This window comes from Typopeltis vanoorti, chromosome 6, assembly GCF_054136105.1.
Source record: "Typopeltis vanoorti isolate ZY-2024b chromosome 6, IOZ_Tvanoo_1.0, whole genome shotgun sequence".
Classification (NCBI taxonomy): domain Eukaryota; kingdom Metazoa; phylum Arthropoda; class Arachnida; order Uropygi; family Thelyphonidae; genus Typopeltis; species Typopeltis vanoorti.
The window spans coordinates 23,240,459-23,258,607 of NC_143554.1; the positions used below are offsets into that span (position 1 = coordinate 23,240,459).

The window sequence follows — 18,149 nt, forward strand, 5'->3', positions numbered from 1 at the left end:
GTATCCGCTCCTCCAAATCTGACCCTTGCTTCTTGAGTTAAGAATATAGAAAATAAATAACAGGAAGGTGGCAAAATTTTGTAGAAACTATTGAAAAAGTTTAGAAATGGAGGAAATATATTGTAAAAGGAATCAAAACTGAAGATAAGGTTATCCTATATGTCTGGAGTAATCTTTGAAAGACTGTTAAATGAAACAAGAGAGATAGAACCATACTAGAACATTTTCAAGAGGAATGCAAAGAGGAGTACATATTAATACTTGAAAAAAAAAAAAAAAGTCATCAAAAACTTGAAATGTGAAAAGGCAGCTGGAGCAGATGATATTCAATCAGAAATGCTTAAATATTAAGATATAAAAGTTTTGTAGTGGATACAATGCATAATTCACAAGGCCTAGTCAGAAGGTCGAATTCCCAATTATTGGAATAGAGCTCTAATAATTCCCATATATAAAAAATGGAATGAAGCTGAATGTGAGAATTAGAGGAATTTCTCTACTAAGTGTTCCACATAAGATTTATGCAAACATACTTGAAAAAGAGTTTGAGAAAGATTGTAGAAGAAGAGAAACTTGGAGAAGAACAAGCTGGCTTCAGGACAAACAGAGATTGTCAAGATCAGATTTTCACTTTACAACAAACAGATGAGAAATCATAGGAATATGACAAGGATATTATCATTAATATTATCTAAGCCCTCCACGGAGTCAAGGACTCATTGAGGGAGGCTGTAAATTACCCAACCCAGCTATCATACCTTCCCTTAAATCCATTTACACTAGATGCACTCACTACTCCTAAGGGCAAATTATTCCACTCACTCACTGCTTTCTGGTACATAAACCTAGCTCTTACCCCTTTCTTGAATGATAACAACTTTAACTTCCATGGATGCCCCCGTGTTCTTTCCCCGCCTTCCACATAACGAAAAATTTCACCATTTGAAATGCTATAATACCCATTCAAAAGATTATAGACCTCTATCATATCACCCCCCCACCCTTTCTCCTGTTAACCAGAGTCTGCAATCCACATACTCGCAATCTGTCCTCATAATCTAAATCCCATAATCCAGATATCTTTGCAACTCTTCTTTGCACCCTTTCCATAGCTTCTTTATTTCCTTGGAACCCAGGAGACCAAATCTGCACACAATAATCTAGGTGTGGTCTTATCAAAGCCTTATAAAGAGGCAAAATGACTTCTTTATCCTTACATGTTAAAGTTTGCTTCAACATCGCAATTACTATCCGAGTTCTGTTTGCAACTTTTGCTATATGATCTTTGAACTTTAAATTCCTATCCAGCAATATGCCAAGATCCCTTACCTCTTCAGTTTCTTGTAGCATAACCCCCACTAATATAATATGCCACTGGAATTCTAATCACACCAAAGTGCATAACTTTACACTTACTAAAATTAAACTGACAGCCATTTTCCTTTGCCCAGATTTCCAGTCTATTCAAATCATTTTGTAATTGCTGAATATCAGCAGCATTCCTGATTGCCCTGCCTATCTTCGCATCATCAGCAAACAATTGCACATCTGATGATAATATGTACTTAAGTTTTGTAGTTCTGGGAAAAACACATGACAAGGTGCCCAGAGAAAAGCTTTTCAAAACACTGCAATTATATGGGATAAATGGAATATTATACAAGGCAATACAGTGTCTATATTTAAGTTGTAAGTCAGTAAAAGGAAATGAACAAAATACAGGAGGATGGTTCACTGCAAAATCAGGGGGAAGACAAGGATGCATATTATCTCTACTGTTATTCATCATCTATATGGATCACATGAAAAAAATTGGCACAAGGCCTGATATCCGAATTGGAGATGTCAAAACTTAGCTCTTTGCTTTATTCAGATAATGTTGTACTTCTAAACCACATCTAGTGCACGTGTACAGGATTCTTTAACTAAACTGAATAACAGTTGTAACAAATTTGGCATGAAAATCAGCAATAAAAAGATCAAAACTATGAAAATAACGAGAAATTAGCCAAAACACCACACAATGTTTGAACCAGTTTAAGTTATGGATCTGAGAGTTGGGTTAATAAAACACTTGATCAAAGACTAGAGACCACAGATATGAGAGTTATGAGAAAAATTAGGGAAGCAAACTGATGGCATCAATAGCAGAATCACATTAAAAAATGAAGATATCGGAAAGAAACTTGACATTATTAGCATTCAATAATGTGTAAGCAGAATATCTAAGGCAGTATGGCCACTTAAACAGGGTTGAGGAAAGGTTAGCAAAACAAATGTTTGATGTCAAGATCGCAAGAAAGACACTAGGTGAAGACCAAGGTCTAGGTGAATTGATTCAGTCAGAGGCACTGTAGAAACACAAAATGTTAGATATGACAATCTTAAGAGTACTGACCAGTAATAGACAAATCTGTAAGAAAATTGTGGATATGAGATTAATAATAATGATTAAACTTAAATGATTAAAAATAATTTAATCATTTAAGTAGCCTGAACACCCCTTGAGGGTATATATATATCAGAAAATTTATGATATCCATAAAATGCACTCTCTTCTCCTCACACAGCTCTGCCAGCAAACCACTTCATCATTCTAGCTTTTCATCTACAGAAAACCTTTCACACTGTAATGTTATCTTTCACTTTCCTCAATAACCTCCTGATATCTACCCTTACATTCCTCTTAAGTCCATTTAAATCATCTGTTCCCACAACTGTTTGCTCGTTTCCTCCCCATGTCCAAGAGTTGAATTATCGTGCTCATTCTCGCTCCTGGATAGCCAACCTTATAGGCATTAATCTTCAAATCTCCATACAGTGCCATACTCGAATCTTTATCTGACTCTTTTTTCTTTCATTATTTTGCAATCTTTCTTTTGTTTCCACTAAATGACTAAAAATCATTCTGCACATTCCTCAGTTAATTTTTACTTTTGAATAACTCTTTTTTTCAAATCTTGCATTCTGCAACTTCTCTCCAATGCTCCAGTAGTCTCACTACCTCTCTTTCTGCCACACCTTACTTTCATTTCCTCGTTCATACTTCCTTTTGTTCGTTTGCTTTCCCTTGTTCATTTCCTTGTTCTTCCACTCCCTCACCCTCACCAGCTTTCATTCCTACAGTCTGTTTCACATTTGTTAACTTGTAACTATAGATTCACACATATGCCAAAGTAATTAATTTTTTAATAATATGTAAATATTTTGTCTTAAGTAACATAAGGCATTTATGTTTAAAAAATTACTGTGGTATATGTGTGAACTTGCAGTAATGAATACTCTATAGGTTTCTCTATATAGGAAATTGTTAACTTGTAGTCTAACAAAATATTTCACTTTCTACAAATCAATACCTTGTCTTCTGTTCAGACTCTCACAAACACATCTTTCACATTTCACCATGCATACATGTTGCACTGTATGCATGGTGAAATGTGAAAGATATTGCACTTACAACATGAAACCATTTTTGAAAAGTAGTTAACAGCACTTGATTTTTAAGCTACTCAATTAGATGACCTCATGTGTACTGCCATTGTGTATTGTTCAAGGCAAGATTAAGAAATTGAATAAAAAAAAAAGTCAGTAACAAATCCACAAAACCAATAGTCATGCAGACATCAAAACTATTAAAAATAAAAATAGTATACTGAAATGCAAGCAATATCACCAATTATTACATAAAAGAGCACTTATCTTTTCCAGAGCCTATTATCAATGGTAAGCACGTGGCTATTCTCTATTAGCCGAAAAGAAAATTTAAAATCACTAAATTTAAAAAAGAAATCATAAAAAAAAATCTGGTACTGCTAAACAGCAGCAGATAGTTTTACATATGAAGAATTGGTCACCTAATTTTAATGGGACAAAAATAAATAAATATTATATATATAAGTACATATATACATATATGTACTGCATATACTGGAAGAGATCCAGAGAAGAGGGTTAAGTCCTTTTCTATGATGGGCATAAGGACAGCTTGAGGGAATGTCATTTGCATGGCCTGCATTTGTTGGCAGATTCGTGTGGAAGAGATTTTTGACAGACTGGGGGGGGGGGGGGGCATGTTTCCTTTCGTCAGTTTTGATTTTTATGGGTGAATTAGCATCTATGTGCCAAGCCAAAAGCTGAACATTAAAAGAAACAAATGCACAGGTATAACCTCTAAAAATTTTGTATACATAAATCAACTCACATGGTAAAAACTGCCATAGCAAACTCATTCCAACTTATTTTTAAATATTTCTACACACAGTTCTAAAAATTAATTTGTTGTAGAAATTTTAAAACAAGTTTATTTCACAAGTTAGATAAAATATGCCATCTGAAAAATCTACTAAAAAGTTCCAACCACAACAACACAGGTAAAATGTCATGCTGAAAGATATTCATTATAGCAAAATATCCATAACAAACTGTTCCTGTGGTTACTACAAGTCTGCATAATGAGAGTTAACTGTAGTGATTACTGGCAAACATCACAGGAAAAGAGAGAGAATAACTGACTGTATGAAGTTTTTCACTTGGTTATAACTTAAATTAAACTCCGTAAGAAATTATATCCTTGTTTATTCTTTTATTCAAGTGTATGCAAACAAAGTTGCATGTGAAGTATCTTCATGAATAAGCTACTTGTATATAGAGGTTAATGACTTCACATTAATTACCTTAGTATTCCATAATTTGATTGGAGGGCGCTAGTGGGTCAAGCGCTACGGACGTGTTTTGAAGAGCTCCTGATTCAGATAAGTTTTACTAGGAATAATTAAGTATATATGTGTAATTATTTAAGTAAGAGCGGCTGTAAACGTTGTACGCTACCGATATTATTAGTGTGGGTTTTTTTTTCTTGCTTAACCGAAATACGAAATCGTTAATATTAGACCTAGTAACCTGCAGAGAAAAAAAAAAAAAAAATGGCGGCGGCATTGTGATTCCATGATTATAATTTGGATTTCAGTCGTTTCGTTAAGTGTGAGGTCTGTTATATGTATTCCTTCGATTACATAAATGATTTGTGGATGTTTAGTGCGAATGGAAGCAGGGTGTGTGCGAAATGTGACCTGAACAAGGAATTGATGAATGCGAATATGAAGTTGATGACAGAAAGTGCTAGTACCGATTGTGTCGCGAGTGCACGTTTGAAAGAGAAGGATGGTGAAAGACAGGCGAAAAAATGTTAAAAAATCAACAAAAAAGAAAAAGAGCGATTTGACAACCGTAACGGATGTTAAAAGGGACGAAAGTGAGGCGGAAAGAAATGAAATTGAGAGAATGAATGAAAGTAGAAATGGCGTGATGCAGAAATCGCAAGTAAAAAAAATCGAAAGAATGACAGATGGCGAAAGTTGGACGCATGTTGGAACGAAAGTACTGAACCAAAGAAAGATGAATGACAGTAAATGTGAGAAGAATGATAGCGAAAGTTGGACGTATGTTGGACTGAAAGTACGGAAACAAAGAAGGATGAATGAGAGGGAAAGTGAGAAGAGGGTGTCGAGAGTTAGAAAGATTTAATGATAGAGAGAATGTGTCGCGAGGTTCGGAAGGTGAATTGGATTGGATGAAGCAAGAAATGAAATGGATGCGGAATGAAATTAAGAGAATTCAGGTCAAAACTATTAAAATAAATCATGATGGCATGAAAGAGTTAACAAAAGATGAGCGAGTGGCGTTGTATGGCGACTCCATTATTAAAGGTGTGCTAGAGGATAAAATGCACAAGGTATGTTTTCCAGGCAGTAAAATGAGTAGAGTGATTGAGGCATTGAATATGAGGTGGGAACGAGCAAAAGAGTTAATTGTATTAATTGGTACAAATGATTTGAGAGAGAACAAAGAGCATGTCAAAATGAATGTCAGGAGATTGCTTGGAAAGATAAAGGAGAATAGTGTGACAGGAAGGGTAGTTAGTGTGCTGCCTAGGTATGATTGTGGTGAAATGAGGTGGAGAGCAAGGATTATGAATGATATTCTGGCTGAAATGTGTGAGGAGATGGGAGCAGTTTGTTAATGTGTGGAATGAGTTTGAGGGATGAAGTGAGCTGTATGGGAGCGATAGACTGCATTTGAGTGGTTATGGTGTGAGTCGCTTGGAGAGACTGCTGCTGGAAAGTGGAGAAGTGAATAGAGAGAATGAATCAGATCGAGAGGGGAGTGATGTGGAAGAGCAGGAGAGTAAGACAGGAGAGATTGAAGAAGTGGAAATGAATGGGGAAGTGAGTGGTATGAGTATAGAAAATGAGAGAATGGGTGTGCAAGAGGAGCAGGGAAACGGGGAGGCTCAGGGTGGACAGGGATACACAGCGTGAGAAAGGTGGATGCTCCAAGAGGAGGTGAGAGCATGTGTAGGCAGGAAAGTAATGGGATGATCAGGGATCAAAAGGAAACAGATGGAATTGCAAAGGGTTCTAAAATGAAGAAGCAGAAAGGGAAATGGATCAAGTCCAGCATGGAGAGATCGCATCGAGTGAGTGGTATCAGTGGAACTAGCTGTAGATCCAGAAATGAGTTGTTGTGTTTGTATACCAATGCTAGAAGTATAAGAAACAAGGCGAATGAAATGGTTGCACTAATTGCATCTGTGCACCCAGAGATTGTCGGAATAATTGAGACATGGTTAGATGAGGATGACATCCTGACAGGAATAGAGATGGAAAGGTATGATGTGTTTCGTGAGGATAGAAGGGGTAAAAAGGGAGGGGGGAGTGCTATTGATGATAGAAAAAGATTTATGTCCATACAAGGTAGAGATACAAGAGGGAAATGGGGCCAGTGGTTTGGAGGCAGTATGGTGTGAGATAGAGGTGAACAGAATCAAATACTTGGTGGGATGTTGTTATAGACCTGGTAATGCGGATGGTGGTGATAGTGAAATGTATAGTCAAATAAGCCAAGCAAATAAGAAAAGGGTGATCATTATGGGTGATTTTAATTATGGCAATATAGACTGGAATGAAGAGATAGCAACTGGAAGTAAAGAAAATGAGTTTCTTGAGTTTTTGAGGGATAACTACCTCAGACAGTATGTAACAGAGGGCACAACAGGATTAAGGGTCTTGGATTTGGTCATCTCATCGGAGGATGTAATTATCAATGAGGTATCAATTCATCCACCAATTGGTGAAAGTGACCATAAGGTGATTAGTTGGGTGGTTGCCAGCAGTGCAAAGACCCCTGTGAAAAAAGGGTATATGTGGAACTACAAGGGGGGGTGATTATGAAGATCTCAGGAGACAGCTTGCAGGTGTACCATGGAATGAGGAGTTAGCTGGAAAAGAGATCAATGCAGCTTGGAGGATTTTCAAAAAATATTTAGTAGATGCAATGTCTAAATGTATACCATGGGTGAGAAGGTTAAATAAGGGATAGGTGTGAGATGGATGAATAAAGAGATTAAGCATGCAATACAGAGAAAAAGGGCATTGTGGAGGCAGCATAAGAGAAGTGGAAGTAACCAATTTCATGAGGTCTACAAAGACCAGGCAAGGAGGGTGACTTGGTTGGTGAGAGTAGCTAAAGAGAGGTATGAACAGCAGTTAGCTAATGAAGCTAAAAATAATCCTAGGGAGTTCTTTCGATATGTAGCCAGCAAAAGAAAGAATGATTATGGAAGGATGACACTGATTGGAGGAAATGGTATAAAGACAGCTGTTGCAGAATGTGTGGTGGAGATACTTAATGAGCAGTTCATAAAGATCTTTCAATCTTGTGAATGTGACTTCATGGAGAGATTAAGAGCAGTTGATGATGGGGAGGAGAGACTGACTGTAAGTGAGCAAGAGGTGTTTGGGGAGTTGAGTAAACTAGATGTAAATAAGGCTGTGGGACTTGATAATATATCACCGCGTATTCTGAAGGAATGTGCCAGACAGTTGACACCTGCCTTGACATATTTTTTTAATACGAGTCTTGAACTCGGTCAAGTCCCTAAAGAGTGGAAGGAGGGCAAGATTGTGCCACTTCATAAAGGAGGTGATCGAACTCAAGCATCAAACTATAGGCCTATCTGTGTGTCATGTGTCGTGGTTAAGTTGTTGGAGAAGCTTGTGAGAACTAGGATCCAGAGTTGGGTTGACAACAATGGTATAATCTTTGATGGACAGCATGGATTTGCTAAAGGGAGGTTGTGTTTTAGTAATCTACTTACTTATTACAATAAAGTGACTGCTTCCTTGGACAAAGGAGAAGGATACACAGTAATATACTTGGATTTCGTAAAAGCTTTTGATAGAGTACCTCATGATAAGTTGACAGTCAAACTAGAGCAGATGGGGTTGGATATTAGATTAGTGCATTGAATTGGAGACTGGCTATCTGATAGGTATCAACAAGTTGTGTATGGGGGTGCAATATCTAGGAAAAGGAAAGTCACTAGTGGAGTGCCTCAGGGATCTGTTTTAGGGCCATTACTATTTAACTTGTATATTAATGATATTGGTGAAGATTTGGATGGAGATATTCAGTTGTTTGCAGATGATGCAAAGTTGGGACGAACCATAAAGAGTAGTGAAGATGTTGTAGCCTTGGAAGAAGACTTGAATAAATTGAGTGATTGGGCAAGCAAATGGGGATGTGAGTTCAATGTTGCAAAATGTAAGGTTTTAAAATTTGGAAAACAAAGATGGGATGCAGAATTTATGCTTGGTGAGAATATATTGTTGGAGGTAGAAGAAATAAGAGATCTGGGGGGTGATAGTGGATAAGGATCTAAAATTTAGGGGACATATCGCCAAAATTGTGAAGACAACACAAAGATGATGCGGAGGACACTGACGTGTAGAAGTAGGGAGATTCTTGTTCCATTGTATAAGGCTTTGATTAGGCCACACATGGACTATTGTGCCCAGATTTGGTCACCTGGTTTTCAGAAGGATGAAGAGATGTTGGAAAGGGTCCAAAGGCGACTGACTGAGGTAGTTTCTGACCTCTGGAATGTCGAGTATGAGGAAAGATTGAAAAGATGTAATTTGCAGAGTCTAGTGGAGAGAAGGAAGTGGGGAGATATGATAGAGACCTACAAGTTGGTAAGGGGTTGTTATAGGATCAATGGTGGAGAAGTTCTACAGAGAATAGTGGGAGATCAGAGTAGAACCAGAGGTCATCCCTGGAAACTGTATAAAGAGGGTGTGAGTAGAGGAGTGAGAGGCAGGTTTTTTTCATGCAGAGTTGTGAGTGATTGGAATGCCTTGCCTGAGAGTGTGGTGTCTGCAAGGAGTTTGAATGTGTTTAAGACGCGGTATGATGAGATGTGTGTGAGATAAAAGGACCTCCTAGATGAGTCTTTGACTCCATGAGGTCTTGTGTAATAATAATAATAATGCAAAGCACACATCTTTACAGATGTTTATAATTCTGCACATTATTGTAAGGGTAACTACCCAGACTAGTTTCAATTTTATTGAGGTCTCATCAGCGGGAGCCAGACCCAGAAGAAATACCAAGGTTGAAATAACGCTGAAGTCATATATTTTCCATATACAAGTATTGAAGAGGTATATCGCTTATTATTATATGCATTACATGCAAGCTTGATTTGCATACACTTGGATAAAACAATAAACAAAAATATAATTTCTTGGCAAGTTTAATTTAGAATAACAGACTGCAGCATATTAAGTCTGAAATTAAACAGTCTAGTCTCTGCAGGGAGGGTTTGCTTTGAATAAGTCACTATCACCTCATGTGTTTCTTTTTTCTGAGGTGCAGTGACATACTTTTGTGTCACTACTGTGGTTCTGCTTTAACTCCAGTAGTGCTATCTATCTCCTTCCCTCATTGAGAGGGTATTTCCACTTTCCAATCTTTGTCTCTGAAGTTAAAGTTGTTATAATTACTCAACCTACAATGCATACATATCTCCTTTGTCTATAGGAGCAACCATAGATATTTTATCTTGCTGGCCTCAAATGTACTGGATGTTGTTTATAGCCAACATCTAAATTTTGTTTGTCTATGGAGAAACTGAGAGAATGTCAATTATAAGTAGTCCTAGTCACATCACGGCTTATAATACAAGACAAGAAGTGATGTGTTTCTCGTGGAAAGGCTTAGACGTTGGTTATGCATTTTTTACCAAGTAATTTAAGGAAATTACAACATCAACTAGGATATACATTAAAATAAATTTTAATATACTTCAATATTTCAGCAACGTCACGTTGTCATTTTTAAGAAACTTCAGAACAAGACATGTGCATGCAGGCACAACAAACAGTAAATGAGGAAGAAGCAGGAAGCTATTATTTCTCCTGAAGTCCTGATGGTGCCCCCTAGCGAGCAATTTGGTATTCTTGGGCGATTGTGCTGAAGGTTTTCTGATGTAGGTTTCCCAAATTTGAGGCAGTCTCATGCAGCCAAATTTATTGAGGTTTGGATTGTTTCTTAGGGATGAAGCTGATTCCATGAAAGCCTTTCATAATTGTATTTACTACAGAGTATTATCGTGGCTTTCTTCCACCGTATTCTATGGCAGGTATCCAGCGCATGGTCAGCAAGATCAGAGTGGCTGTATTGGTGAAACCGGATGTAGTCCTTGTGTTCTGAAATTCTGATATTGGCTGTCCTGCCTGTTTGGCCAAAGTAGGACAGCTTACAACTGCGAAGGACCTAGTATACACCAGGTAGGTCTATGAGGGGAGGTCACTCTTTAGTATAGCGGATAAGGGATGCCAATTTTTTATATCGTCTGTAACAAGAAGTTAAGTCATGTTTTTTTAGGATTTTTGTAATTTTTTCCGAGGTGCCTCGGATATAGGGTATGGTGATGGATTTAGAGTAATCCTTGTTGTGAGGGGGGGGGGTTGTGGTTTACTGGTTTCAAAATTTTTTTGGATTTTTTTTTTGGGGAGGGGGTAGATGCTGAGAAAGTGTTGAGAATGTGGTTAGAGCATTGTCATTTGAACAGATAAGTTTAGCCCTGTTGTGTAGCGTCTTAATTACTCCATATTGTTGCGAGGAGGGGTGGTGGGATTGTTGGTGAATGTATCTGCATGTATGGGCAGGTTTTCTATAGACTGAGAAAACCAAGGTTCCATCAGGCTGGCGGGTGACTAGTGTGTCTAAGAAAGGAAGGCAGTTGTTTTTTTCCTCTTCCAGGGTGAATTTGATTCTTGGGTGTTGGTTGTTTATATGTGTTAGGACGGAGTGTATCAGAGTTGGCCAAGGGTGGGGAGAGTGGAGAACCCATGGCTGTCCCCTCTATTTGTTTGTAGAATTTTCCTTGCCAAACAAAATAGCCTGAGTTCATTGTGAACTGAAAAAGGACTGTGATCGGGAGGAAATTTAGCTTGGATTAGCTCTAAGGATTCTTTGAGTGGGACATTTGTGAATAAGGAGTAGACATCAAAACTGACCATTATGTCAGTGTGTTTGAGTATGAGGTTTTCTATGCTGGATTTGAAGTGGGCTGAGTTTTTAATGTGTGAAGGTGTGTTGCCAGTATAGCGTGAGAGAACTTTGGCCAAATGTTTAGCTAGTTTGTATGTGGGGGAATCTATGCCATCCACTATGGGACGTAATGGCACATTTTCCTTATGTATTTTTGGGAGTCCATAAATATGGGGGGGGGGGGGTATGGAGTTAAATGGTTTTAATTTGTTAGTGATTTCGACAGGCCAAGAAGTGACCTTCTTAAGGAGCCTGCGGGGTTTTCTAATTTGCGAGTTGGTGGGATTGTACTCGATAGGGAAGTAAGTAGCCCGATCTAACAATAAAGCTTTCAGCTTACCTGTGTAATCCTTTTGGTTAAGCAATACTGTGGTGTTCCCTTTATCAGTTTTAGTGATTATTATTTTCTTGTTTTTCTTTAATTTCAGTAGAGATTTAATTTCCTTACTGGGCATGTTGGCTTTTCGTGGTTTAGCTTTGGTCATAACACAAGCTACATCCAGTCTAATATCGTTGGCGATGTGGTTTGGAAGATGTTATTTCACGTTCAATTCTTATCATAATATCTTCAGCAGGTATTCTTCTGGGTGCGATGGCGAAGTAGTGGCCACATGCGAAGTCGTCAAGTGCTTCAGGCTTTACACTGAATGACGAAAGGTCAACTACCATTTCAGTAGGAAGTTGTGGTTTCGAGATCGAGTTCTTTTTTAATATTTCAAATTTTTTGATGTGTCGATCTCGTACTTTTTTAAATTCTTTCTCCGCTGCAGTGCACGAGATGTCGTATAAAACAGACCAAATTTCGTCGCTTAAGGTGATTGAAAGGTCATCTTCGAGTGCCTGTATAGCTAAGTTAGCATCATTCAGGAAACGGCGAGTCACGGCAATTTAGCTGGCACGATTATAAATATGAAGAGCCTTTTGCAAAGAGAAATGGTGATTGAATTTCACACAGTTAGGAATTACCTGGTTATCCAGGTAGCGTTTTAGGAAGGCAAGGCGATTCAGTTGTCTTGATAGCTTGAACTTCATTTTACCGTACGAAAACGTATGAGATTGACACATCAAAACATTTGAAAATTTAAAAAAGAACTCGATCTCGAAACCACAACTTCCTACTGAAATGGTAGTCAACCTTTCATCATTCAGAGTAAAACCTGAAGCACTCGACGCCCTCGCATGTGGCCACAACTTCGCCATCGTGCCCAGAAGAATACCTGCTGAAGATATTATGATAAGAATTGAACGCGGAATATGAGACCTTCCAAAACACGTCGCCAATGACATCAGACTGGATGTAACTTGTGTTCTGACTAAAGCTAAACTACCAAAAGCCAACATGCCCAGTAAGGAAATTAAATCTCTACTGGAATTAAAGAAAAACAAGAAAATAATAATCACCAAAGCTGATAAAGGGAACGCCACAGTATTGCTTAACAAAAGGATTACACAGGTAAGCTGAAAGCTTTATTGTTAGATCAGGCTACTTACCTCCCTATCGAGTACAATCCAACCAACTCACAAATTAGAAAACTCCACAGGCTCCTTAAGAAGGTCACTTCTTGGCGTGTGGAAATCACTAACAAATTAAAACCATTTAACTCCATACCCCCCCACCCCTGTATTTATGGACTATCAAAAATACATAAGGAAAATGTGCCATTACGTCCCATAGTGGATGGCATAGATTCCCCCACATACAAACTAGCTAAACATTTGGCCAAAGTTCTCTCACATTAAATACTGGCAACACACCTTCACACATTAAAAACTCAGCCCACTTCAAAGCCAGCATAGAAAACCTTACACTCAAACACACTGACATAATGGTCAGTTTTGATGTCTCCTCCTTATTCACAAATGTCCCACTCAAAGAATCCTTAGAGCTAATCCAAGCTAAATTTCCTCCCGATCACAGTCCTTTTTCAGTTCACAATGAACTCAGGCTATTTTGTTTGGCAAGGAAAATTCTACAAACAAATAGATGGGACAGCCATGGGTTCTCCACTCTCCCAACCCTTGGCCAACTTTTACATGGAGACTTTTGAAGCCGTAAACTCTGCCTCACAAAAACCAACCATTTGGCTTCGGTATGTTGATGATGTGTTCGCTATTTGGCCACATGTCTCCGATGCACTCCTCTCCTTCTTAACACACTTAAACAACCAACACCCGAGAATCAAATTCACCCTGGAAGAGGAAAAAAAACAACTGCCTTCCTTTCTTAGACACACTAGTCACCCGCCAGCCTGATGGAACCTTGGTTTTCTCAGTCTATAGAAAATCCGCCCATACAGGCAGATACATTCACCAACAATCCCACCACCCCTCCTCGCAACAATATGGAGTAATTAAGACACTACACAACAGGGCTAAACTTATCTGTTCAAATGACAATGCCCTAACCACATTCTCAACACTTTCTCAGCAACAATACCCCCCCCCCCAAAAAAAAATCCAAAAAAATTTTGAAACCAGTAAACCACAAGCACTCCTCCCCCCCCCTCACAACAAGGATTACTCTAAATCCATCACCATACCCTATATCCAAGGCACCTCGGAAAAAATTACAAAAATCCTAAAAAAATATGACTTAACTTCTTGTTACAGACCATATAAAAAATTGGCATCCCTTATCCGCTATACTAAAGAGTGACCTCCCCTCATAGACCTACCTGGTGTATACTAGGTCCTTCGCAGTTGTAAGCTGTCCTACTTTGGCCAAACAGGCAGGACAGCCAATATCAGAATTTCAGAACACAAGGACTACATCCGGTTTCACCAATACAGCCACTCTGGTCTTGCTGACCATGTGTTGCATACCTGCCATAGAATACGGTGGAAGAAAGCCATGATAATACACCGTGGTAAATACAAATATGAAAGGCTTTTCATGGAATTAGCTTCAGCCCTAAGAAACAATCCAAACCTCAACAAATTTGGCTGCATGAGACTGCCTCAAATTTGGGAAACCTACATCAGAAGACCTTCAGCACAATTGCCCAAGAATACCAACATTGCCCGCTAGGGAGGCACCATCAGGACTTCAAGAGAAATAATAGCTATCTACTTCTTCCTCACTTACTGTTTTGTTGTGCCTGCATGCACGTGTCTTGTACTTAAGTTCTTGAAAATGGCAACGTGACGTTGCCGAAATATTGAAGTATATTAAAATTTATTTTAATGTATATCCTAGTTGACGTTGTAATTTCTTTAAATTACTTAGTAAAAAAAAAAAAGAAGTGATGTGGCTAGCTTATTAGTGAGAGGAGTCTGATAAGACAAATTTATAGAGCTTATTAAAAGTTCCAAGGATTGGAATGAGTTTATCAAAGGAGATTTTCAACAGAAGAGTGGATATGTGAAAAAAATTAAACCATGGAAGATTCAAAACAGTGAAGTGGACAATATACTTATAAAATATTTAAGGATAGTTGCAGATACATGAATGCACTGCCAGAGAAGGTAGTGAATGCACCACTGTGCTAAATTTAAAGCAAAAGTATGACAGGTAGATCCCCACTGATCAACGAAAGCCTAAATACAATATTAACAAATATTTATTTTTTAGACTAATTTTTCTTTTTTAATAAAACAACAGAGTATAACTGAAAATCAAGTAAAAATATGGATTAATATGGTAATTTTGAAATAAATTCTAAAAATTTCTTGAGAAAAGCATAAAATACAATTTCATTAGGTATTTGAAACTTCACCTGCTTTTGTGCATCTACAAGCTCTTTCCTTATTTCTATGTTTTCTCTTTCTAACATTCTGCATTTCTCTTTCCAGTTCATTGGTTCTCTATGCGACTCACTCTGAAAGTAAAATTTAATTTTAATTATAAAAGAATTTTCATGATTTTGAATTACTATGTCAGGTATTGTAGATATATCATGCTAGAAACCTACCTTTATGCTAACTATATAGGAAATTAAGCCAGGACTATACAAATATATATTAAACCAATATATATAAATGTAATATGAATTGGGAATGAAAGCTCATCCAAATAATCAAGAGGTGTATTATTATATATAGTAGAGTACAATTGCAGAAAATGTTGTTTATTGGGCAAGCATTACAAACTTTATCAATGTAATGCTCAAAACTTTTGAAAGCTTTTATCATGACACATGCTCAACATATCTGCTTCTTTCTTTCTTTTCTTAACTTCTTCAAGGTATATGCAAATTTTTGTAATGGCAATTCAATGTATCACTTTCACGTGAAAAGATTATCATGTTTCTTCTGGAACTACTCTTTCCTAAAAAGTTATATAAGCACATTCTGGTCATACAATATGTTAGTTCCAGACTATAGTCACAAAGCAAATTTCGTTGTGTACCATTTCCCCATGCACACACACACACACTGCATGTGATAATCACATTTTTTAAGCAGTCATTTATGATATTTAACTAGAGTAATATTAACTAGCACAGAACTTTTCATTTCAGTAAGAACTTTATATTTGTTTTTAACAATTGTACCAACATTGGTGCATGTATGTTGCTGACATAAATAAAGCATTTATTTAAGCAATTTATGCAAAAGAAAAATTTAGAATAATTTTCAAATGAAAAAGTTACAAATGGATGACTGCAGTTAAGGATAACTATAGTACATAAAAGTCATGAACAACTAGAGTTATAATAACTAGAATAGCACTTTTAAATTCAGTATGAACTTTATATTTGATTTTAACAATTGTAACAACATTGGTGCAATATAAGTTTAGCTGCAGTTTATTTCAGTGTTTGATATACCTGTCACGAAATTTAATAATGTAAAACATTATCTAATGAGGTTAATGAACTTTCCTCTTTTCAGTGGAATCAACAATATCTTTACTTTGATTTTTTGTTGATTTCTGTGCATTGGTTGATTCACAGACCATAAAGTTGCTACAACTGTCATACAACCATGTATACTTTGGCATTACAGCAATGCCAAGTGGAAGGACTTGTGCAACTTTTACTTCTCCTTTTGATAGTCATATTATGTCTTCATTCTTCAGATCAACTCATTGTGATCTTAGTATAATAATAATATTTGGTTTAGAGATCAAGTGTTGATCAATTTTATTAAACTGAACCAACTAGTTTTGCCACACTTTAACTGTTGGCATCTTCAGGGCACTTAAGTTTTTTCGTATCACCATTGACTCTATTCATCATGAAGGTATTTTGTTGATCATAAATTAGTATAATAATAATATTTGGTTTAGAGATCAAGTGTTGATCAATTTTATTAAAATGTTGAATATTAAACTAATCAATTTTATTAAACTGTTGAATGTTCATGATGAATAGAGTCAATGGTGATACGAAAAAACTTAGAAGTGCTCTGAAGATGCCAACAGTTAAAGTGTAGCGAAACTAGTTGGTTCAGTTTAATAAAATTGATCAACACTTGATCTCTAAACCAAATATTATTATTATACTAATTTATGATCAAGAAAATACCTTCATGACATTGTGATCTTGTTATAGAAATAATCCATGCTGGAATGAAAGCTTTCATTTGTTCCTCTCATTGTAAGGTTTAATGGAATTAATACAGCACATATGAATTATTTTACACTAATTTAAATGATTGTATATTTCATCTCAGTCATTGAGGCATCAGGGAAACAATATTAAAACTGACACAAACAAAAACATACAAAACAATAATAAATTTAGTTTAATCCTTTATCCAAGTGTGAGCAAACAAAGTTTACACCTGAAAATATCTTCAGGACTTGGGTAAGGTAGTACAACACCGGGCAACTCGTAGCAAAGGTGGACCAAGCTAACATCACTCCTATCTCAGTATCTCCAATAATGCAAAACACATCTCCTTGCGGATATGTATAATGTTGTGCATTAAGGGAAGGGCCACTACCCAGACTAGTTTCGACCTTTATTAAGGTAAGGTCTCTTCAGTGGGAGCCAGGCCCAGATGTAAAGACACCAGGCAGAAGCAATGGCAAGGTCATCTTTACCTATAGGAGTTGCCGAAAGGTGTGTCACCATTTTATTAAATTACTCTGGATTTAGACATACAAAACAATAAGTAGAAATTTCTATAACTTAAGACTAAAAGTTTCAAGTCCCATGAGAGCACTCTCTATGGGTGCTATAGGCTAGCCTTAGCTGTTGGACAAGGAAGCCTAAGAATTCCCAAATCTTGGGAAGTATAATACATCTACATTTATTAAGATTCAGTTGTTTTTCAAATCTGCTGCTGATTATAAAAGTCTTTCGTATTTGTATTTGTTGTGGTGAAGCATAGTATTCTTCCATTTGATTCTGTACAATGCATTCAAGGCATGGCCAGCCAGACCTACTGACTGTACTCATGAAATAGATGTATTTTTTATGTTCATCTAGGCAGATTTTAGTAGATCTCCCAGCTTCATCATATGATACATCGTAACCACTGGACAATGGTTACAATGCCCAATATTGTACCTTTTCACCAGACATTCAAGAAGGTCTAGCAAATAAAAGAGAGTTCAGCTGTAAGTTCAGACTGGGTATGAACAGTGATTTTAGACTCTACTGACATGGTTTTGATAGCATCATATTGTTTAAGAAGGAGGGGATAGGAAACTTTGTGTATGTATCTACCTGTGTAGGTGGGTTTTCTGATAAAAAAAATGTTATCTTGGAAAGATACCTATAAACAAACTGAGGGTGTAGCTATTGGCTCTCACCTCTCCCTAGCAAATTACATGGTGATGCCTCTGATAACTACCAGTGGGGGGA

At 37.1% G+C, this 18,149-nt stretch overlaps 1 protein-coding gene across 6 annotated transcripts in view; it reads right to left on the reverse strand.

Annotated features, from left to right (window-relative positions):
* Positions 1 to 18,149, reverse strand: part of LOC150105337 (uncharacterized) — a 409,874-nt gene that overhangs the window by 308,246 nt on the left and 83,479 nt on the right. For all 6 annotated transcript variants that reach the window (XR_016548478.1, XM_090394715.1, XM_090394718.1 and 3 more), the window contains one exon: positions 15,111 to 15,212. Coding sequence is in view for 5 of the 6 variants with exons in the window: in XM_090394715.1 (XP_090250841.1) it covers positions 15,111 to 15,212 (102 nt within the window). In the remaining variant the exon portion in view is untranslated. The remainder of the gene's footprint in view (positions 1 to 15,110; positions 15,213 to 18,149) is intronic.